The sequence below is a fragment of the Mesoplodon densirostris genome, chromosome 4 (assembly GCF_025265405.1).
Source record: "Mesoplodon densirostris isolate mMesDen1 chromosome 4, mMesDen1 primary haplotype, whole genome shotgun sequence".
Lineage (NCBI taxonomy): Eukaryota > Metazoa > Chordata > Mammalia > Artiodactyla > Ziphiidae > Mesoplodon > Mesoplodon densirostris.
Window position 1 is genome coordinate 137,564,474 of NC_082664.1, and position 24,209 is coordinate 137,588,682.

At 39.1% G+C, this 24,209-nt stretch overlaps 1 protein-coding gene across 1 annotated transcript in view; it reads left to right on the top strand.

Moving 5' to 3' along the window:
* Positions 1 to 23,331, top strand: part of PRTG (protogenin) — a 128,938-nt gene extending 105,607 nt beyond the window's left edge. Inside the window, exons 12-20 of the mRNA XM_060096117.1 lie at positions 1,801 to 1,896; positions 2,933 to 3,119; positions 3,807 to 3,934; positions 7,472 to 7,642; positions 16,877 to 17,059; positions 18,484 to 18,604; positions 20,342 to 20,507; positions 22,339 to 22,443; positions 22,927 to 23,331. Coding sequence (XP_059952100.1) covers positions 1,801 to 1,896; positions 2,933 to 3,119; positions 3,807 to 3,934; positions 7,472 to 7,642; positions 16,877 to 17,059; positions 18,484 to 18,604; positions 20,342 to 20,507; positions 22,339 to 22,443; positions 22,927 to 23,331 — 1,562 coding nt within the window. The remainder of the gene's footprint in view (positions 1 to 1,800; positions 1,897 to 2,932; positions 3,120 to 3,806; positions 3,935 to 7,471; positions 7,643 to 16,876; positions 17,060 to 18,483; positions 18,605 to 20,341; positions 20,508 to 22,338; positions 22,444 to 22,926) is intronic.
* Positions 23,332 to 24,209: the final 878 nt, after the last annotated feature.

The window sequence follows — 24,209 nt, forward strand, 5'->3', positions numbered from 1 at the left end:
ATGAATTTTAATATTAAATATTAAAATATATCAGTTTCAAAAATATTTATACAAACTCTTAAATTACATTGGAGAATTTAATAAACTTTACATCTCGTTTTTGGATATTAGATGTTTGAATTCAATCTAGAATTATTTTTATTATATTATTGTAAGGTTTTTTTTCACATTTGATATATCTATTAAGGATGATTGCTTTCCCTTGTGAAATTCCTTTGGATTTATTTATGTGTTTTATTATTATTTAGAGAAGTATAATACAGAAATGCATTAAAATTAGAAATAGACTTAGCGTATGATCCAGCAATCTCACTTCTGAGTATATATCAAAAGGAAATGAGATCAGTACCTCAGAGAGTTATCTGCACCCCCATATTCATTGCAGCATTATTCACAGTAGACAAGGTGTGAAAACAACCTAAATGCCTGTTAATAGGTGAATGGATAAAGAAAATGGGGCATATATATACAATGGAATGTTATTAAACTTTTAAAAAGAAGGAAATCCTGCTATTTGCACAACATAAATGAACCTAGAGGACATTATGCCAAGTGAGATAAGCCAGAAAGACAAATACTACATGATCTCATTTATATATGGAATCTAAAATAGTTAAACTCATAGAAGCAGAAAGTAGAATGATGGTTGCCAGGAGTGGGGGAAATGGGGAGATGGGTACAAAGTTTCAGTTATGCAAGATGAGTAAGTTCTGGAGATCTGATGTACAGCATGACTATAGTTATCAAAGCTGTACTGTATACTTGAAATTTACTAAGTGTATAGATAGATCTTAAATGTTTTCACCACACAAATACACACACACAAATGGTAACTAGTGAAGGGTCTAATTCACTTGATTGTAGTGATCATTTCACAGTGTATGCCTATACCAAACATCAAGTTATATACCTTAAATATATACAACCTTTATTTGTCAACCATACCTTAATGAAGCTGGGGGGGGAGAAAAAAAGAATACATTATTTCTGAATAGTTTTATTTTTGCCCTAAGCAAGTATTACTTTATAGTTAAATGTTATCATAAGTGCTTACATTTAAATGTATTTATATCATTAAACTTCTTGAATATCTTCTAAGTATATTATTTAAAATTGTAACCACTTAATTCCTCAAAAACGTGAAAAAAATTTTTGTTTTAATATGTATGGGATGGACTTTAGTTTCTGTGTTGTGTTAGTTAATGAACACCAGTAGAGGGAGCTCCAACTCATCTTTCTTGATAAATTTAGCTCTCAACTGAAAATGTAGGTTTGTGGAAAAGGGCACGCGGTGAAATAAACTTAAATAATACGTGGTTATAAACATTTTCAAAGGTACTAAAGAATGACATCTGTAATTCTTCTTACCTTTTAGGGGGAAAACAATCTCAGTTTGATTTCCATGCTTTTAAGTTAACTACCCTCAAATAACTAAACAGAAAACTTCTATGTAGCATAACCACTTGTAAGGAATCCATCAGGCAGCCCAAGGCTTTTAAAATCAACAATCTATGTCTGGTCAGTTGAGGAAGAGGAGGAAGAACAGTGGTGGTAATGTTATTGTTTGAAATAAGGTTAAATAAAATAAAATTTTATTAATTGGTAGATAGTCACAATAGCAATGTCATAATAAGGCAAACTGCTGAGTCACTGTGTAGAATAAGGAGAGAGAAAATTTTCATTTTACTTAGAGCTCTTATGCATTCAGAAGGTTTTTAAACCAAAATCTAGAAAGGCTGTAGAACCTTTGTTCCTATTTAGAGGGCTGGGCCTAATTATTACCTGTTGGTTTCTTTATAGACCCGAGAAGAAAATATCATGTGAGATTGCTGGCTTACAACAACATAGAAGATGGCTACCAGGCAGATCAAACAGTCAGTACTCCAGGATGCGTGTGTAAGTAAGAGTTCCAGTAGCTTGTTTCACAATGTAAGACTCATACTCTTTTTTTCTCTACTTCCTTCTTTAAATTTAAGTCTCATTGCTACTTGGATACCTTGGTGGTTTTATTACTTTCATATCCTCCAGGATACCTAACATAGTATCTTGAACAAGTACACACTCAGTAAATATTTAAGTGAGATGTATTTAATTATAAGAACCTATTTTAGTTTTGCAAGGAAGAGACCATTAGAAATTTAACTGTGGGGACTCCCCTGGTGGTACAGTGGTTAAGAATCCGCCTGCCAATGCAGGGGACACGGATTCGAGCCCTGGTCTGGGAAGATCCCACATGCCATGGAACAACTAAGCCCGTGCACCACAACTACTGAGCCTGCGCTGTAGAACCCACGAGCCACAGCTACTCAGCCTGCATGCCACAACTACTGAAGCCCACGCACCTAGAGCCCATGCTCTGCAACAAGAAAAGACACCACAATGAGAAGCCCGTGCACCGCAACGAAGAGTAGCCCCCGCTCGCCGCAACTAGAGAAAGCCCACGTGCAGCAATGAAGACCCAAAGCAGCAAAAATAAATAATTAAATAAATTTTAAAAAATAAAAAGAAATTTAACTGGGAAAATGACCCTGAATACCTACAAATACTAAATTTTCTTTTATCTCCTTTAACCTTGAGGCTAATTATTTTCTTCGTTGCTGTTCAGTTTTATTGCTACTGAGAGCTGTTTGGTTTTATTGCTACTAAAGAGTATATCAATCTAGTTTTAAGTCTACTGCTGGCTTTCTGAATGTCTTCGGCTGGTAGCTTGACTTCTCTGTGCTTTTGTCTTACATTCTAAGTATTGATAATATTTGATTCCTTATCTAACTTACGGAAGAGTCGCTCAGGTTTGAATGATACATCTCTAGACCACTATGAACCTCTGGTGGAAGAAAGACCTAAAGGGTGGGGTGTTATGATTTTACCATTTTACGACTCTCTACATTAAATGTTATGCCATGTGGTAAATTAACATTGTCTTTTTCAATAGCTGTTCGTGATCGCATGGTTCCTCCTCCACCACCACCCCACCATCTCTATGCGAAGGCTAACACCTCATCTTCCATCTTCCTGCACTGGAGGAGGCCTGCGTTCACCACTGCACAAATAATTAACTACACCATCCGCTGTAACCCTGTTGGTCTGCAGAATGCTTCTTTGGTTTTATACCTTCAAACGTATGTAGCTTCTATTAATTGTTGTTTTCTTTGCTCTCCTCCCCACTCACACTTCCTTCTTTACTGTCTTGGGCCAACTTGAACTTCAGCTGTAAGCATTTGTCTCAGAACTTATCTCACTTATGTCAGGACGGGGGATTTTGCATCTTTACCATAATCAGTTCTGAAAACTGCATTTATTTTGAAATTTAATTTTCATAAATGATTTTTTGTTGTTGTTTCCCCAGCCTCGTGCAACAAGATTAGACAAGAAACTATCAATATGATGACTTTCAAGTAGCTAAACTTAGCATATTTAAAGAAGGAAACAAGTCAATTTTCATGCTGGCATCAAAAAATAAAGCTAGTTATTCTGTTTGCTAGCTTATAGTTAGAAAGATGCCCATCATTATACTTTAAAAGAGTGATTTGACTTACAGTATTTCAGAAAAAATCCCTTTGATTTGGGACATTTCTATACTGTTAATTTCCTAGTTTCCTCTCAGAGAGGCAGTTTTTAGGCTTATTTCTATAATATCCAATGTAGCATTTTAATAATCAAATTAGATTGTTTTTTAATCTAAAACATTTTTTAAAGAAAATGAGGGAGATAATAAATAATAACAGTAACCTGTATTGATTGGAAATACTGACAATATTTTAGAAACAATGTGCTACCAGCATTAACTACTTTATTACTCATTATAGATCAGAAACTCACATGTTGGTTCAAGGTCTAGAACCAAACACCAAATATGAATTTGCTGTTCGACTGCATGTGGATCAACTTTCCAGTCCCTGGAGCCCCGTTGTCTACCACTCTACACTTCCAGAAGGTAAAGAAAGCAGCTCCCCTGTGGGTTTTATCTACGTATTATACACGCACACACACACACACACACACACACACGTCACTTTGAAGAAGATACTACCCTGCTTGCCACCTACCAGTCTACGTGTATGTATTTATTTTGTTTCTTAACTTTTGAAGTTTCTTTTCCTTTATTACAGTAAAAATATTTTTCCTCTCAATGTATTGCACAAGCAAGTGGGCTTAAGTTTAGGGTCTCTTTAGGGGATGCTACATTTTCTAAGAACAGGTGTGCTGTGCAAGGCTGCACCCAAGTAATTTAAAATGGAAGAAAGTGAGTAACATATTTAATGATGTTAAGAGCCCACATTAGAATCTAATGTGACCGGTAGCTTGATTCTGTGCATAGTGCAGTATAGATGATACCTGACTGAGCACCAATTCTGTAGCTTACCAACGGCAGTTGCTAAAATATTCCATGTCTCTAAACCTGCATTTCCTTTTTTTTTTTTTTTTTCTTTTTGCGGTATGCGGGCCTCTCACTGTTGTGGCCTCTCCCGTTGCGGAGCACAGGCTCCGGATGCGCAGGCCCAGCGGCCATGGCTCACGGGCCCAGCCGCTCCGCGGCATATGGGATCCTCCCAGACCGGGGCACGAACCCGTATCCCCTGCATCTGCAGGCGGACTCTCAACCACTGCGCCACCAGGGAGGCCCTGCATTTCCTTTTTTTTTTTTTTTTTTTTTTTTTCTGTACGCGGGCCTCTCACTGCTGTGGCCTCTCCCGTTGCGGAGCACAGGCTCCGGACACACAGGCTCCGCGGCCATGGCTCGCGGGCCCAGCCGCTCCGCGGCATGTGGGATCTTCCGGGATCGGGGCACGAACCTGCGTCCCCTGCATCGGCAGGCGGACTCTCAACCACTGCGCCACCAGGGAAGCCCATGCATTTCCTTTTTTTAAAAAATTAATTTTTATTGGAGTATAGTTGCTTTACAATGTTGTGTTAGTTTCTGCTGTACAGCAAAGTGAATCAGCTGTATGTATACGTATATCCCCTCTTCTTTGGATTTCCTTCCCATTTAGGTCACCACAGAGCATTGAGTAGAGTTCCCTGTACTATACAGTAGGTTCTCATTAGTTATCTACTTTATACATAGTATCAGTAGTGTATATATGTCGGTCCCCATCTCCTAATTCATCCAACCCCCCCCCCCCCGGTATCCATACATTTGTTCTCTACATCTGTGTCTCTATTTCTGCTTTGCAAATAAGTTCATCTGTATCATTTTTTAGATTCCATATATAAGCGATATTATGCGATATTTGTTTTTCTCTTTCTGACTTATCACTCTATATGACAGTCTCTAGGTCCATCCACATCTTTGCAAATGGCACAATTTCATTCCTTTTAATAGCTGAGTAATATTCCATTGTGTATATATACCACATCTTCTTTATCCATTCCTCTGTTGATGGACATTTAGGTTGCTTCCATGTCCTGGCTATTGTAAACAATGCTGCATTGAACATTGTGGTGCGTGTATCTTTTTGAGTTACGGTTTTCTCCAGGTACATGCCCAGGAGTGCGATTGCTGGGTCATATGGTAGTTCTGTTCTTAGTTTTTTAAGGAACCTCCATACTGTTCTCCATAGTGGCTGTATCAATTTACATTCCCACCAACAGTGTAAGAGGGTTCCCTTTTCTCCACACCCTCTCCAGCATTTATTGTTTGTAGATTTTTTGAATATGGCCATTCTGACCAGTGTGAGGTGATACCTCATTGTAGTTTTGATTTGCACTTCTCTAATAATTAGCAATGTTGAGCATCTTTTCATGTGCCTCTTGGCCATCCATATGTCTTCTTTGGAGGAATGTGTATTCAGTTCTTCTGCCCATTTTTTGATTGGGTTGTGGTATTTTTTGTTTTTGTTTTTTTTGATATTGAGCTGCATGAACTGTTTGTATACTTTGGATATTAATCCCTTGTCAGTTACCTTGTTTGCAAATATCTTCTCCCATTCTGAGGGTTGTCCTATCGACTTGTTTATGGTTTCCTGTGCTGTGCAAAAGCTTTTAAGTTTAATTAGGTCCCATTTGTTTATTTTTGTTTTTATTTTCATTACTCTAGGAGATGAGTCAAAAAAGATCTTGCTGCAATTTATGTCAAAGAGTGTTCTGCCTATGTTTTCCTCTAAGAGTTTTATAGTGTATGGCCTTACATTTAGGTCTTTAATCCATTTTTAGTTTATTTTTGTGTTTAGGTGTTAGGGAGTGTTCTAATTTCATTCTTTTATACGTAGCTGTCCAGTTTTCCCAGCTCCACTTATTGAAGAGACTTTTCTTCATTGTATATTCTTGCCTCCTTTATCATAGATTAGGTGAACATAGGTGTGTGGGTTTATCTCTGGGGTTTCTATCTTGTTCCATTGATTTATATTTCCATTTTTGTGCCAGTACCATACTGTCTTCATTACTGTAGCTTTGTAGTATAGTCTGAAGTCAGGGAGCCTGATTCTTCCAACTCCATTTTTCTTTCTCAAGATTGCTTTGGCTATTTGGGGTCTTTTGTGTTTCCATACAAATTGTAAAATTTTTTGTTGTAATTCTGTGAAATATACCATTGGTAATTTGATAGGGATTGCATTGAATCTGTAGATTGCTTTGGGTAGTAGAGTCATTTTCACAATATTAATTCTTCCAATCCAAGAACATGGTATATCTCTCTGTGCATTTCCTTTTCTCTAGAATGATGGTGAAGGTGTAGATGGTCTGTAAGGACCATTGCAGCTCTATTTTAATGATGCTGAGAGAAAACAAAGGATATTTATTTAAGTGAGCATTGGGCTGTTTTGCTATGGTTTTGGCAATATTCCATATGGGAGGTAGTGCCCCAAACCAGCTCTTCACACCTTTAGCTCATGTTGAACGTGGGCTCCACTAAAATCCCAAGACTTCACTACCTTTTGTAAATATAAGGTATTAGTCTAAGATAGATATAAGGTAAAGGTAGATAAGATATAAAGTACAGTAGACATAAGGTAAAGTCTGTCCTAGAAACCCACTGATTCACAACGATTTGGAGAGTAGCTGAACGTTTCAGTCTCAGAAGTATTTCTTGAGTGGCTTCCTAGATCAGATTAAATATACATTCTATGCATTTTAGTAAGAAATGTAGTTTAGCTTCAGTACCTAATAGAGTGAGTAATGCACAGGTGCCCTGGTGGAACTGTAAACCTTTCTAGTTGTCCGTGTGGCAAAACAATATAAAGAGCCCTAAAAATGCTGACAACCTTTGACTTAGTAGTTCCTCATCTAGGAATCTACAACCTCCTTTATATATTTTTAATGTTTTAAACATTATAAAAATGAAATGAGTTTTCAGATAAAGAAGAGAAAAATTGTATTTTGATATTGTCACTAATGAGCTGTAAAAGCTGTGATTTTGAGATGTTTTTATAGTAGTTTCTAGTTTTTTAAACTCTTACCTGTGCCTGTCCAGGTATTTGAGTACTTAATGACCATTTTCTCCTAATAATACAATATTTTCTACATGTGTGCACAGCACCAGCAGGCCCACCAGTTGGAGTGAAAGTGACATTGATAGAGGATGACACTGCCCTGGTTTCTTGGAAACCTCCTGATGGCCCAGAGACGGTTGTGACGCGCTACACTATCTTGTATGCATCCAGGAAGGCCTGGATTGCAGGAGAGTGGCAGGTCCTACACCGAGAAGGTATATATGATCATAGTTTACCAAAGGGCATGAAATGTAAGGTTATTAATGATAAGGAAACAAAGGGAAAGAGGGATCTAGAGTTTGTTTTCAATTTATGTTTATGAAGTAACAAATGATTAAGGATTTTAGTTTTGTTCAAAGGACATTGCGAAGCCATCAACATACTTTAAGCATGAGCCTGATTTCACACTTCAGAAAAATCACTCTGAGTATTGTGAATAGAAGAGGTTTGGTAGAGGAGTAGTAGGGGTAAGAGTAATGCAAGGAGACTAGGAAGTGATTGTTGCGGTCCAGGAAAGAGAATGGTAAGCCCGGGTTAGGGTGGCAAGGAGTGAGATGGAAAGAAGAGGGTGGTTGAAAGACAGTAAGGAGGTAAAATTAACAGGACTTGGTCACTAAGGGAGGGAGAGAGAAGGTAAGGAATTGAGAATTGTTATAGATAATTACTAGATTTCCAGTGGTTGTGTGTCTTGCACTGGAGTAGCAAACACTGGAGGAAGACCTGGTTTAATGGAGAAGACCTTTGTACAGCTACTAAAATGGTCCACATGCAAATAAATTGACCCATATGAATATTAGGGTCCACTTAAGTACAGGAAAAAGCTGATTAGGGCTTAGGAACACTGAATTTAAATTGTTTAATACCAATTTTATTTTGGCTGAGAAAAACTGTATTCTAGAATTTAACATTCTTACTTCATGCTGTTATAATATGCCCTTTTAAAATTTTGGAATCTTTCATTTGGACAGGTCTCATATGCCAGTGTTTGGATGGACCATCACATAAATAGTATAATTTCATGATTTTGATACTTCTTTTAACTTTTTATTGAATTATAGTTGATTTTGATACTTTTTAAATTCAGACATGCATGCTAAGAACTGTTTTCCAGGCAATTAAAAGCTTAAGAAGGATTTTGAGAAGGAAATTTGTTTTCCATCTACATATTCTAAACACTTCACAGTGCCAGGCACTTCCACATACATTTTAACTTTTAAGGGAAATGTTTACCCAATTAAGAGAATACAGTCTAAGGTCACTTATGTGGATGTAATCAATATAACACTTTCGTAATTGTAAAATAAACAAGTGGTAACAGAAGCTGGAGTTTTGATAGTTGCATATTCATATTTTTCATTAAGCGGGTGCCCCACTAAGTAATGATCTCCTAGTCACTGAACAGCCTGGAAAGTAATAATAAGTACCTGCCAGCAATACAATTTTGTGTTTTATCCATTATCTATTGCTACCTAACAAACCACTCTAAAACTCAGCCATTTTATTTTCTCACATTCTCTGAGTCAGCAGTTTGGACTGGGATCAGCTGGGCAGTTCTTCTTTTGGTGTCTCCTGAGGTCACTCATGAGGCTCTGATCATCTCAGGGTTTCAACAGGGTGTGGGTAGCATAAAAACAGAGAATTCCAAAATCCGGGAGAGAAGGGAGAAGCCCCACATACAAAGCTTTGCAGACCTCTTCCTGATTCACATTTGCTAACATCCCACTGGCAAAACGAATCATGTAGGCAAGCCCAGACTTAGTGTGGGAAGGGACTGCCCACAGGTATGGAGAGATGGAAGCATAATTTATGCAGGGCTATTCATCTTACAGTCTGCCACAATATTCTTAAAATATATAATTCAGTTTTCATTAATTAATTCCAAAATGATTTATTGACACAACATTTGACCAAGTGACTAACCTGATTTAATGAGTGTTATATAAGTACTTATAAAAGAATTTTGATCTCATGAGCACATACTTCCTTTGGCTCTTCATTTGTACCTGCCTAAAAAGAAACAGTATTTAGTTTTGGTTCTTTTTTTTTTTTTTTTTTTTTCTTTTTGTGGTATGTGGGCCTCTCACTGTTGTGGCCTCTCCCGTTGCGGAGCACAGGCTCCGGATGCGCAGGCCCAGCGGCCATGGCTCACGGGCCCAGCCGCTCCGCGGCATATGGGATCCTCCCAGACCGGGGCACGAACCCGTATCCCCTGCATCTGCAGGCGGACTCTCAACCACTTGCGCCACCAGGGAGGCCCTTTGGTTCTTTTTAATGCATTCATTTGTCAGTTTCAGACAAGGCCCAGAAAACAACATTTTTGCCTCATTGATGGCCCAATAGCAAAATGAATTGTAATTAGAGGTTTTTACTTCTGTACAAGCCTTCCTAACTATATAATAAAGCATAGGGGGAAAAATTCTATTTTTGCCATTATGCTGCTTGTGTAAGTTTAAGAAACATTATCAGTGAAAAGCTTTTGTCTCTTGTTAAATGTAGGGAACCTTTTTCATAGCTAATGCTAGTAATTCATAGAGAACAAAATAAACAATATAAGTAAAAAGCAATTGAGTTTACTTTTTTTAGAGAGAAAAATATAAAGAGTTTGAGGGGGCTTCCCTGCTGGTGCAGTGGTTAGGAGTCCCCCTGCCAATGCAGGGGACATGGGTTCGAGCCCTGGTCTGGGAGGATCCCACGTGCCGCGGAGCATCTAAGCCCGTGTGCCATAGCTGCTGAAGCCTCCGTGCCTGGGGCCTGTGCTCTGCAACAGGAGAGGCCACCAATGAGAGGCCCGTGCACTGCCGCGGGGAGTGGCCCCCACTCGCCGGAGCTGGAGAAGGCCCGCATGCAGCAATGAAGACCCATGGCAGCCAAATTAATTAATTAATTAATTAATTTTTAAAAGTTTGAGTTACTTATAAACAAAAAGCAAAGAATATAACATGGCATTTAAAGAAAAAAGGAAAGTAGTCTATAGTATGTAATTTTGGCAACTTTTGGGAAAGATAATGGTGTAGAAAAATTGGGGGAAAAAGGAGAAAGAATATCATTATCACTTTCATATATATCAATCTGCTATACGTATTATGTTTATATACATTTATGTGTATAATTAATTCACATATTTATTGCCAAGGGGAACAAGATATTTTTCATTAGTTAAAACATTTTAAAAATGTTCCTGGTGACCACATATTTGTGGCTAAAATGAGACATTGTAAAATGGGTTAGCAGAAATGCAGTATGAAGTTATGCTTGTGTGTAATTTAAAGTGGGTCAGAAATTACAGCCTTTACCTTCCTGATATTGCTGTAAATCAGCACAAAGTACTCAATTATTTTAAAATCTACAAGGCACTGTAGGAAATCATGCTCTACTACAACAGTTTCTGGACTCTGTTCCTTACGGCATTAGTTTCCCAAGATCATAAAGGTGCCCTGCTTCAAAAAAAAAAAAAAAGTTCCATAACCAAAAAAGTTTGAGAAACATCATATACCGTTTCCTCCTATTAGAGATTGACATCAGAAATTAAAGTCCTTCAGTAAAGGAATCCATTTAACTTAATATTTACCAAATAACTTTGAATACTAATAGAACATATTAATTTATTAAATATTGAGGGATTACTATGTGCCAGGCTCTTCTCTAGGCATTGGCAATACCACAGTGAACAACAGAATGTCCCTTTCACATTGGCACTTACATCTCAGGTAACAAACAAATATATAAATATTCAGGTAGTGTCATGAGTGCTAAGAAGAAAGCTACAATAGGGGAAAGAATAGGGCTTCCCTGGTGGCGCAGTGGTTAAGAATCTGCCTACCAATGCAGGGGACATGGGTTCGAGCCCTGGACCGGGAAGATCCCACATGCCGTGGAGCAACTAAGCCCGTGCGCCACAAGTACTGAGTCTGAGCTCTAGAGCCCACGAGCCACATCTGCTGAGCCCGTGTGCTGCAACTACTGAAGCCTGCGTGCCTAGAGCCCATGCTCCACAACAAGAGAAGCCACGACAATGAGAAGCCCGCGCACCGCAACTAAGAGTAGCCCCCCGCTCACCGCAACTAGAGAAAGCCCACACGCAGCAACGAAGACCCAACACAGTCAAAAAATAAATAAATTAAATAAATAAATTTAAAAAAATAGAGGAAAGAATAAAGTGATGGAGGTAGTGGGGTAAGTTCTTTTGAAAGAAATGACATCTGAGCAGAGCCATATGGATATCTGGGGGAAGTGCAAAGGCCCTGAGACAGAAGTGTGCTTGGCATTTTAGAGGAACAACAAGACAGCCAGGGAGGCTAAAGTGAGGGGAAGTGGGAAATGAGGTGGGGAGGAAGCCAAGGGAAGATCTGGTAGGCCAGACTTCCTGGACTACGGATTTTTTTTCTAAGAGGGATGGAAGACATTGATCTGATTTACATTTTGAAAGGATTACTTTGGCAACCCCCTAACAGCCTACCTGAAAAATTGACTATAAGGAGGTAAGAGTAGAAATTGGGAAACAATTAACTTTTTTAGTTTTTCTTTTTCTTAAAGTATATTTTATTTTATTATTTATTTATTTATTTTTGGCCACGCCATGGGGCATGTGGGATCTTAGTTTCCCGGCCAGGGATCGAGCCTATGCCCCTCACATTGAGAGCGTGGAGTCTTAACCACTGGACCGCCAGGGAAGTCCCTGGGAAACCATTTAATTCGCAGGTGTCTGTGTGAGAGCTAATGGCAGTTTGGACAGGGATAGTAACAAGGAAGGTAATAAGAAGCTATGAGAACATAATTTGAAGGAATAGTCTACTTGATTTGCCACAGGTTGATGTGGGGTATAAGAAACAAAAGAAGCAAAATTGGTGGGGGAAATCAAAAGTTTGATCTTGAACATGTTACATTTGAGATACCTCTTGGATGTCCAAGTAGAGAGGTTGAATAAGCGGTGGGAGGGTTAAGTTCACAGGAGAGGTATAGACTAGTGGTATAACTTAGAAGTCATCAGTATGTAGATGAAGTTAAGACTGTGGAATTGAAAAAATAAAATCACTTAGTGTGGACAGAAGAGAGAAAGGTATGAGACTGCATACTGGGACTTTTCTTCAACCGTAAAATCTTATGCTTTGCTTTTTTTAAAATGAATTTATTTATTTTATTTTATTTATTTTTGGCTGCGTTGGGTCTTTGTTGCTGCACATGGGCTTTCTCTAGTTGTGATGAACGGGGGCTACTCTTCATTGTGGTGCACGGGCTTCTCACTGCGGTGGTTTCTCTTGTTGCAGAGCATGGGCTCTAGGCACACAGGCTTCAGTAGTTGTGGCACATGGGCTCAGTAGTTGTGGCCCACGGGATCTACAGCACAGGCTCAGTAGTTGTGGCTCACTGGCTTAGTTGCTCCACAGCATGTGGGATCTTCCCGGACCAGGGCTTGAACCCGTGTCCCCTGCATTGACGGGCAGATTCTTTACCACTGCACCACCAGGGAAGTCCACAGAGTCTAATATATTCTGAGAGGTTTTTTGTTTGTTTTTGTTTTTTGTTTTTAGCATGAAACAGTGTTTTATTGTATAGGTTAAAAGCATTTGTAAGATTTGATAAATCTTTACTGAGTAGTTTATAAGTCAGGGTGCTCCAGAGAAAGAGAACCAATAGGATTTGCGTGTGTGTGTGTGTATGTATGTACAGATAGGGAGGGAGGGAGGGAGGGAGGGAGAGAGAGAGAGAGAGAGAGAGAGAGAGAGAGAGATTGAGATTGAAGGAACTGGGACTGCTAAATCTGAAATTTGCTGAGCTGGTGAGCAGGCTAGAAATTCTGACAGGAGTTGATGTTGAAGTTTTGAGTCTGGAAGCAGAATTCTTTCCTCTTCGGGGGTACTCAGTCTTTTTTCTTAAGACTTTAAACTGATTCGATGAGGCCCACCCGTATTATGGAGGGTAATTTGCTTTACTCAAAGTCTACTGGTATAAACATTAATTTCATCTTAAAAAAGAAAACTTCGCAGCCATATCTAGACTGGTGTTTGAGCTAGCAACTGGACACTACAGCCTAGCCACATTGATATATAAAACTGACCAGCATAAGTACCCATTAGGCACTAAGCATTGCTCTGGACACTGGGGACACAGCAGTGAACTAAAGAGAGGAGGTCCCTGAGCCCTGTGAAGCTTGTGTTCTTATAAAAGTCTGAATGTCATTTCCAGGGTGAGTTGGGGATGGGAGGGGCAGGCAGAGGAGGAGCTGGGGAGGTTGGGGTCTGAGAAGCCAGAGAAGAGACACGTGATAGCATGAAGGTATGAGGTGATGATGTTAAGACTGGAGTGACGGCAGTGTGCCTGGAGTGGAAGGCGCTAATTGGAGGCGGAATGAATAGTAATTAGTATTTGGGGATGGACACCAACTCTTCATTTTACAGAGAAGAAAACTCAGCTCTGGAGAGGTGATATGACAATTTCAAGATCCTGTGACATATGGTGACATTCTTTTCTTTTTCTATAAATTATTTATTCATTTTTGGCTGCGTTGGGTCTTCGCTGTGGTGCATGGGCTTCTCATTGCAGTGGTTCTCTTGATGCGGAGCACAGGCTTTAGGCGCGTGGGCTTCAGTAGTTGTGTCACGCAGGCTCTAGAGCACAGGCTCAGTAGTTGTGGTGCACGGGCTGAGTTGCTCCGTGGCATGTGGGATCTTCCCGGTCCAGGGCTCAAACCTGTGTCCCCTGCATTGGCAGGTGGATTCTTAACCACTGCGCCACCAGGGAAGCCCTGCTTTTATATTTTAAATGAACATTCCTTTGGTAACAAATGGCTCATATTTTAGTATTAGTTCAGTTGGTATTTACTGAGAATTACCTTGTGCAAAGCATTATGCTAGCCCACCTTCAGCTGTTCACATGTGAAAAAAAATTTCTGTCCTCCAGAAAGGGAAGAGGGGAGATCAGAGGTGAGGAGGAAGACTTACTTTCATTGAGTGTATACACTTGTGTCAGACACTTGTCCGTGGTAGTTCATTTAATCCTTATAATAATTATATGACGAGGGAATTATTGCCCCCACGAGGAAAGTAAAGTTCAGTGACATGCCCCAAGTTGCAAATTACTTAATTGGTAACATGCCAGGACTTGATCAACATTGATCCAACGCCAAGCCTGTTAACACTGTCCGGTTTGTGAAACTCCTAGTCTAGCTAAAAGTTCAGGCGCGTGTAAAAGGCTGTAGACTGAAATAATCACACCAACTGGAATTTAGACCATTTGCTGAGAGAATATAGGGACAGTCAGATCCCTTTAATATTTGGGAACTGGTTTAACTGTGCTCATCTGGGAACCAGAATGTTATAATTTCCTTTTTTTGACTGAAGGAAGACTTTCTGTGGGAGAAAAGGGAGTGTGCATACACACATATACACACACAGCTCATCCATTTGTAATGTTTAAATTAAGCGAAAGAATTTTAATTTCACTAGTGATTGGTTTTGCCAAACACTTTCTAAAATTAAATGTATTCTATGATAAAATGGAGACTCAATTTATTTATATGTTGGTAAAGAAATTGAAATGTTCTTCCTTCTAGCTAATGGTAACATGTCACAATACGTTGTTGCTTTTTAATTCATCTGCCTAAGAGAAAGTGGCAGTGGAAAGACTCTTCCTGATTCTAAATAGGGGTCAGTGTGTTTATTCAACAGTTGTGTATTCAAGTAGCTCACACTCTTTCTAGGCCAGGTTGAAACCCGAGCACATGAAAGCAAACTGCGTTCAGCTCCTCGCACTGCCTCTGGGTTCGGCTCCCTCCCACCATGTGACCTGCAGAGGTAGCCTCTGAGTCATGGCCTCAGCTCTAAGATCACCCTGCATTTCGCTTGCATAATGAAATATATTGTAGCAAGTGCACTAGAGTAGGCAGCTCTGAGCTGGCGGTGACAGCTACCAGCTGTTGTAAGCTCTCTAAAACTATTCATTGTAAGGGTGCCCTGCCTCAGGAAAAAATGAGAAGAAATTACCCCAGGGAAGCTAGGTTTCCCTGTGAATATCCACCCATAAATGCAGTGCAAGAACAACTTCCTAGTTGAATTTCTTTTATACCTGCTTTCTTAACATTAAGACTAATTCCTGGAGTGGGATTCCCTTTGTAAGAAAAATACTTCAGTGCCGTGGCAGGACAAGAGCAGAAGGACACCTCAAGAAATAGCAGTGCCCAAATAGGAATACTTCTTGGCAGTCATGCCATCAGAGAAGATACCTTTCAGTACCAAATATATATAAATTCAAATGATGATTCCTTTTGGAGAGAAGTAGATGCTAGCCAGGTTGCTGGTGATAATTTTGATAGTTAATCTGGGGTCTCAGCCTTCAGCACCCTGAGGTTCCTACATAACTTTGGCATCTTCTTCCCTGTTTATATTCAGGAAATCTTAGACAATGATTAGGAGGGTGAAAAATATATTCATACTTTCAAAAATAATTGTTGTTTCTAATGAAAGAAATAAGAACAAAATCATCTATCACAATTACTGTAAGTGGTTTAAACATTTCTAAAAGAAAAAAAAAAAAGATACTCATTGGAGTTCCCTGGCAGTCCAGTGGTTAGGACTCAGTGCTTTCACTGTAGTGGTCATGGGTTCAGTCCCTGGTCAGGGAACTAAGATCCCGCAAGCGGTGAGGTGTGGCCAAAAAAAAAAAGAGTCTCACATTGGATTTTTTTTTTTTTTTTTTTTTTTTTGCGGTACGCGGGCCTCTCACTGTTGTGGCCTCTCCCGTTGCGGAGCACAGGCTCCAACGTGCAGGCTCAGCGGCCATGGCTCATGGGCCTAGCCGCTCTGCGGCATGTGGGACCGGGGCACGAACCCATGTCCCCTGCATCGGCAGGCGGACTCTCAACCACTGCACCACCAGGGAAGCCCTCACGTTGGATTTTTTAAATTTACTTGTAATTGTTGAATCTGAGTTCATTGTGTTATTTTGTCTTTACCTATGTTTGAAATATTCCATAATAAAATGTTTTTAATGCTATTTGTATCCATACCTATGTAAAGAGTAAAAAATTACATATACGTTTATATATATTTTTTGGTTAAAAAAAGTGTGTATTTATATATATATGTATATACATATATGTATCCAAACAAAAATACATGTTGATTTTACTAGCTACTCTTAAAACAAAATTACAGAGAAGGATTATATTAGAGGCAGTGTGCATAGCACAATGTTAAATGAAAACTCTAGGATATAAAAATGCATGTAGTAAATATGTACTCACACATGTACAGTACACACATACACGTACACACACACAAATACACAAAAATGTTAACAATGGGAGATTGTCATTTTATTTATTTTACAGATGTTTTATAATAAATGTGTTATTTTTGTAATCAGAAAAATATTTTAAAATGAAGGACCATGGTTGTGTGATTAAAAGAATAAATAAAAGATAGTTTACTTAATTGTGATTGATATATTTATAGGGGCAATAACCATGGCTTTGCTAGAAAACCTTGTGGCAGGAAATATATACATTGTCAAGATATCTGCATCCAATGAGGTAGGAGAAGGACCCTTTTCAAATTCTGTGGAGCTGGCTGTACTTCCAAAGGAAACTCCTGAATCAAATCAGAGGCCCAAGCGTTTAGATTCTGCTGATGTCAAAGGTTTGTATACTGCCATAATCATTGATTTTCCTTAAGAAAAGAAAACACACATTTTTTTTCCAGCTCCCCTCTGCTTTATTTCTGCTCCTACCGTGACCATATCCCTAAACCCATACTCGGCTCCTTAAATTCTTGCTGGTGAGGTTCTGATGTCGTAGAGCTGCAGGGCTCTCTCTGCACTCTTAGAAGGAGAAAACACTTACCTCAGAACGAACCGTGGTTTTCAAACCACTGTGTCCCAGTTACTTCTCCTCCCAGCTGTGCATCCACCAAGACAGATGAGCCACACCACCCCTGAGCTGATGGGAGCAGGCGTCTGGGGGTTTGTGGAAATAAATGGCAGTGATGGTTGTGGTGTTCAAGCTAAGAAGAGCATGGTTTTCATTAAGAGTTTTCCCCACCAAAAACAACAAACAAACAAAAACAAAAACCCCATGCTCTCCAGAGTGAAAGTTATTTCTCTCCAGAAAGCAATTGGAAAAAATACCTTTAAAGAGCCATTCTCACTCCACTCAGGGTATCGTCCTGTTGTTCTGAAGGACGCCGGGGGCCCCCTTTGACCCAGTACTAGACACCTCCTTTTCCCCTCTCCGGGGGAGGGGGCCTGGGTGGCGATGCAGGGTGTGGCAGGGACAGCTTCAGATTGAGGAGATGCCAGCTGAATTCAGGTCGGGATTAAAGGCTCTTAGTTCCTCAGAGGATAGTCATTCAGTATTGTGTGCGCTTTGGGGATGGACACTGGGAAGGAGAGAGAGAAACAAAGAGAAAGGCAGGGCAGTCAGATTTAAGCACAGGAAGGAGGTAGCCACAGTAGCTGCCATATCATCAGGGGAAGCAGAGAGCAAGGCTCATATTCGCTTCTCAGATACCTTGCTAGTCAAAGTGCCTAGGGACCAGCACTGTAAATGGCACCTGGGAGCTGGTCAGACATGCAGATTTGTGCGTGGGCTCTACCCCAGACCTCGTGAATCAGCATCTATCTGCATTTTAACATATCCCCTAGTGACTCTTATGCACATTAAAGTTTGAGAAGCACTGCTGTGTAAATGAAAATGCATAAATGGAAAACTAATCTTCATTATACAGATCTGCTTTTAAGGTAATATGACATGAAAGCTACCCTTTGGCCTGTCAGTGAACATCTATGCCTTGTGCCTTTTAGCGTTATAAATTATGAACTGATGTTCATGTTTGATATAATAATACCTAGAACTCATATTTAGAATCTTCAATATGAGAAGATAAGCCAATTTTAAGGTCATTGATAAAAGAGTAATATGTCTTTTTTGCTTAAACACAGATACTGTCAAAAGTTTTCCTATGAGAGGAAGACAAATTATTGAAAAGCTAATATCTGAGAATTATGATAAATGGAATCGTTTATTTTTCTGATTGACTCTGAGTACATGTGTTTCCCCTTCTAGTTTATTCAGGCTATTACCATCTGGACCAAAAATCAATGACCGGCATTGCTGTAGGTGTTGGCATAGCCTTGACCTGCATCCTCATCTGTGTTCTCATCTTGATATACCGAAGTAAAGCCAGGTGTGTTTCCATTGCTAGAGATGTTGATGTGGTTAAAAAACATTTAAATTACAGTAACCACAGAAACAAATTGAAATCAAGTGCCTTTTAGAGTAACTGAGATTTTCCACTTTAAAATGAATGTATTATTACTTGGGTTCTTACAGCTATAGAGATGTGCTCACTTTGGAAGATTATTCTCTCACCATTTGAAAAAAATTACTGTACCAACAGAATACTCTTCAATGAGAACCTAGTTTTCTCATTTCCTTGGTATTTTGAGAAACACAAAGTATATCCTTTGGATTTTTTAAAAAAATAACCCACTTAATATGATGTATCTGCTGATTGAGGGATTCCTTACTTCCTGGAATATTTTCATATTTAAGTAGCCTGAAATGTCTGAGTCACTTGAGAGCTCTACCCTCACCACCACAGGTCATATGTTTGGGATTCTCCAGACATGGATTAAAACAAATGTAATAACTAGGGATTAGTTCTCTATAAACTCTTGTCAGGCAATTTTATCAGTGCTTTTGACTTCAGCTAGATTCTCGGCGTTCAGTGAACCTCTCTGTTTCTAACCTTTTATATTTTGGCTTTTGCTTTCATTTATTAAGTTTCTTTATTTAAAAAAATCAAAGTCAAGGGCCTCCCTGGTGGCGCAGTGGTTGAGAGTCCGCCTGCAGATGCAGGGGATACGGGTTCGTGCCCCGGTCTGGGAGGATCCCATATGCCGCGGAGCGGCTGGGCCCGTGAGCCATGGCCGCTGGGCCTGCGCATCCGGAGCCTGTGCTCCGCAACGGGAGAGGCCACGACAGTGAGAGGCCCGCATACCTCAAAAAAAAAAAAAAAAAAATCAAAGTCAAATACACATCCTTTTTAGGTAATCTCCATCACTAGACTCTCTCCATTATCATAGGTTTTTCAGAGTTTATTCTATATGTTTTTGGTACCTGTGCATAGAAACACACTCAGAAAACATTTTTATGAAAGAGTTAGTTTTAAAGTTTTTTGTATATGGAACTGGCTTAATTTTACTGTCCAAGTTTCTCACTTCAAGAATTTTTTAATGAAATCTTTATGTATATTGTTTTAGTGATGCCCAAATCTTGCATAAGTGCTGCTGTAAATTTGTCATCATTAATTGTTATGTTAGTGTGACAATCTGCAGACCTGAAGGAGAATATGTAAAGTTTTAAAGCTACAGTTTCTGCATATATTATAAATAAGCGACAATAATAAATAATAGTACTTTATAAATATTAAGGTTTTTACTAAGTGTAAAAAGTAATTTTTTTTTTTTTTTTTTTTTTTTTTTTTGCGGTACGCGGGCCTCTCACTGTTGTGACCTCTCCTGTTGCGGAGCACAGGCTCCGGACGTGCAGGCTCAGCGGCCGTGGCTCACGGGCCCAGCCGCTCCGCAGCATGTGGGATCTTCCCGGACCGGGGCACGAACCCGTGTCCCCTGCATCGGCAGGCGGACTCTCAACCACTACGCCACCAGGGAAGCCCCTAAAAAGTAATTTTATATAAACAGACATGGGGACAAAAAGAAAGAAGCCTTCTCACATCATAAAAGTTTGCAGCAGTGAGTTGGAGTTATAATCTAATAGTTTCTAAAGGTATTTGAGAAACAAGCATTAAGGAACTCCATTGTTTGCAAAGTTGTGAACTTCCCAGATTTCACCAAATTTGGTACATTTGCTTCTCTCTTCTTGTGGACTTAGAAAATTTCCTTTTCTTGCAATATTTCAGGAAATCAACTGCCTCCAAAACAGCACAGAATGGAACTCAACAATTATCTCATACCAGTGCCTCCCTAGTCAATGGAAATGAAGTAGGAAAGAACCTGGAAGGAGCTCTAGAAAATGAAGAGTCCTTAATGCCAATGATCATGCCGAACAGCTTCATTGATGCCAAGGTACTCTGAGCTGAGGGACTGTTGTGCTACATAATCCTTCCTACCATTCATCTTATCTTTATGTGTAAAATCTTCTTACCAAAAAATTGTATGTTGAATGTATTGTGTCCATACTCCACATAATGAAATGTGAAACCATTTCACTCAGATCCTTCCTTGCATACAATATTTGGGGAGAAGATAGGGATAGATAAAAGAATAAAAGATGAAGATAAAGAAACTATGAGAAAGTAGCATAAATTCAATTAATTCGGATTATGTGGAGCTGAGATGTCTTAAATAAGGACATCAAGGTTATCAGTCCATATTTACTATAATTTGGATTGTTGTGTGTATACTGGATGGACAATTTTTTATTAATCCATTCTCAACTTAGTTTATTTGATTTTAGAACTAAATGGAGCATCAGAGCATTCCAGGTGTGAATGAAACTTTTTAAATACAGAGTATATAAATAGATGTCTCAAGATCCTTCCCTGTATGGCCTTAGGAAGTTGGATATAGTGAAGAGGTGTCATTGGAGGATATTACTTCATGTTCTTTCCACTATGTGTAATAATAGTACAGCGATAAGCATTATGAACACCAACTGAAAATTATTTTTAGTCACACTGCAGCATTAGATATCATGCATTATTATAATAGCCCTCATAACGAATGTGCTGTAAATTAAGTATCCACAAACTATAGCCCAGCCCAGGCCAGCCTGCAGTCTGTTTTTATATGGTCATCTCTGAGCTAAGTATGTTTTTCACATTTTTAAAGGGTAGTTTGGGGCAAACAAAAAAGGAGGAAGAGGAGAAAATGCAGCAGAGGCCATGTGTGGTCTGCAAAGCCTAAGACATTTACTATCTGCCCCTTTACAGGAAAAGTTTGCCAGATCCTGCTATAAATTCTTCCCCAACCTTTCCCTAAAATTTAGAATACCCAAAATATAAAAAATTTCAGGCAATTTTGATGTTAAATTTTATATAATTATATTTAGCAGATGCAATTTATGTGTATCTAGCACAGTGCTATATACTATATATATTATGGGTAAATAATAGTAAATTGATTTTTGCTACTCCTGTTGTCTTTTTGTTTGCAACTTAATTTAGCTTTTATTTTCTGATACAAATGTAAGCCATTTAATTTATTTCAAATTAATCTAGAACATTAGAGCCTAAAACTTTTAAATAAGCACAGAAAGTACCAAAATACACTGTCATTCTGTTATTACTAACTTGGAACTAGACATGAGAAAGGATTGAAGAGAAGTGAAGTGGGGAGGAAGACATGGGAAGAGAGAGGGAGAATCTAAAATGAAAGGCGACAGAGCAGAATGGGGGGCCTGAATTGAAGCAGAGAAGCCAGTTTGGAGGCCAGGTCTCTGAATTCCTTTGGGTTAGCCTAAGAGCTGATCCCCCATCTATTGCCATTTTGTTGAGCATATGTGGGCCCATTTTTCTCTTCCTAAATCCTTTTAAAATTTTTCAACCATGTGGAAAGGTTGAAAAAATTTAATAAACGCACAAATAATTGTCAGTATCTTTTCATACTTTTGTATCTCTCTCTATATATTTTTGTTTGCTCTGTCATTTGAAAATAAGTTTTGGAATCCTTACACTTTACCCCAAATACTTCAGCATATATCTCTCTCTTAGGAATAAACCTATTATATCTTTTTGATCACTAACAAATACCCTGTATTTGTTGTGTGCTGCTAGTGTAAAAGAAGAAATAATAATGTCTGTGATCATTTTTTTCTTTTAACATTTAAAAATTTTGTGTACTACTTGTAATAAACTGAAATCTATAATATGTGCATTTTCCCCTTTTATATCTCCAGGGAGGAACTGACCTGATAATTAATAGCTATGGTCCTATAATTAAAAACAACCCTAAGAAAAAATGGCTTTTTTTCCAAGATTCTAAGAAGATAAAAGCTGCGCAGGTAACTCACCCATTAAATGGAAAAAATCTTTTGCTACTCCTGGTATATGAGATGGTAATTTTAAAAAGAGGAAAATGTAAATGAGGTTTTTTTAACTTCTTTGTTCTTTCTAGCCATGATTTTATTAATTTGGGGCATGACTCTATGGAAAGCCATGGGGATTGATGACCGAAATGACAACTGGAATAGTAATCAGAGCTGTGGTTTTCAGTGGGAGTTGAGGGGCAATGGAGAAAGGGATGGGGCAGGAGCCTTCATCAAAATCACTGAAGAAGCCTTTTGACATTTCACTTGCCCCAGTAATTCTGATGTGTTCCCACTCCTCAGAGAACCACTGACCTAGACAATTCCTTCATGATGATCTTTTACCCATGTACTCGATCAGTTTGCTAGCTCAGCATACATAGAATATGCAAAACCAGATTTGTTATTTTTTAAAAGCACTCTGTTATCACTGATGGTGTTTTATGTATTTTTACCTAGCCTCAAAGAAGATTTACTCAAGCGGTCTGCTTTTACCAGCCAGGCACTACCGTATTAATCAGTGATGAGGACTCCCCCAGCTCCGCAGGTCATACAGCCAGCTTCCCAAGACCCTTTGGTGTTGCAACTGATACTGAGCATTCAGCGAATAGTGAAGGCAGCCATGAAACGGGGGATTCTGGAAGGTTCTCCCATGAGTCCAATGATGAAATACACCTGTCCTCAGTTATAAGTACCACACCCCTGACCCCCAGTTCCTTCACTGGCACTGATTCGAGTGGGGATCCCTCGATGAGAAAGTGTGAAGAACATGCAGTGCCATCAGATGCTGAGCAGATTTCCTCTTCAGTTCCTCAGCCACCATCTGCCATGCTCTGCTTTGATAAAAAGGATTTTCCAATCTAGATAGCCACGTCCAGGTATTCTCACCTTTAAGTCTTTTCGAAGGACAGTGAACAGGGAGCCAAAGCCTTTTGTGAAAATCATGATATCTTATTGGGTATTTCACCTTTTTTGAATGTGTTTTGTTTTTATATCTTTAAGCTCACGTATTTTGAATGTTTCAGTGTCAGCAATGTGAAAAGACAGTCAAGATATTTGACTGGACTATGAAATATATCACTGGAGCAAAGGGAAGACTTTTGAAAGCCCCTTTGCTGACTATCTACCTCAGTTTGCCACATGGCAAACTCAGAAGACAACTTTGTTACCTCATTTGTTGTGATAGTTTCTCAGCTACATAACCGATGATACTTCCTAGTAGCGTTTTGTTTTCATTGCTGTATGTGTAATGTGTGTGATCAAAGGAGTCATATAGGTAGATGAGTAAGAATGTTTATCTGAAGCTCTGATTTAAGAAACAACAGCAACAAACTATGACCTCTGTATGGTTTGGATAATTTAACGCCTCCAGCTGTGAGGACTGAAACCGCAGAGAAGAGAAAAGTGGGACTGTTGACTTTACTGAATGACCAAAACAAAAAAGTATATATAGAACTGTTCAGTAGCATACAGGGACTCCTATTGCTTCTAGGGCCTTTATGTTGTGGGCATTAGAGTCTTGAGTGCTTTATCTGCTGTATCCCAGACCTCAGCCTGCCTTGAAGCCGTGCCTTTTCCACCTGCTCCTTTGCCTGACAGTTGGCCAAAGGCTGCACTGTCTAGTTTGCAAAGCATCCTCAACCTTTCCAGAATTAGTTACAAAACTCCTTGCAGAAAATAGACTTTCAAAGAGAACAGGTTAGGGTTGGTGTTTTTTTTGTTTGTTTTTGTTTTTGTTTTTA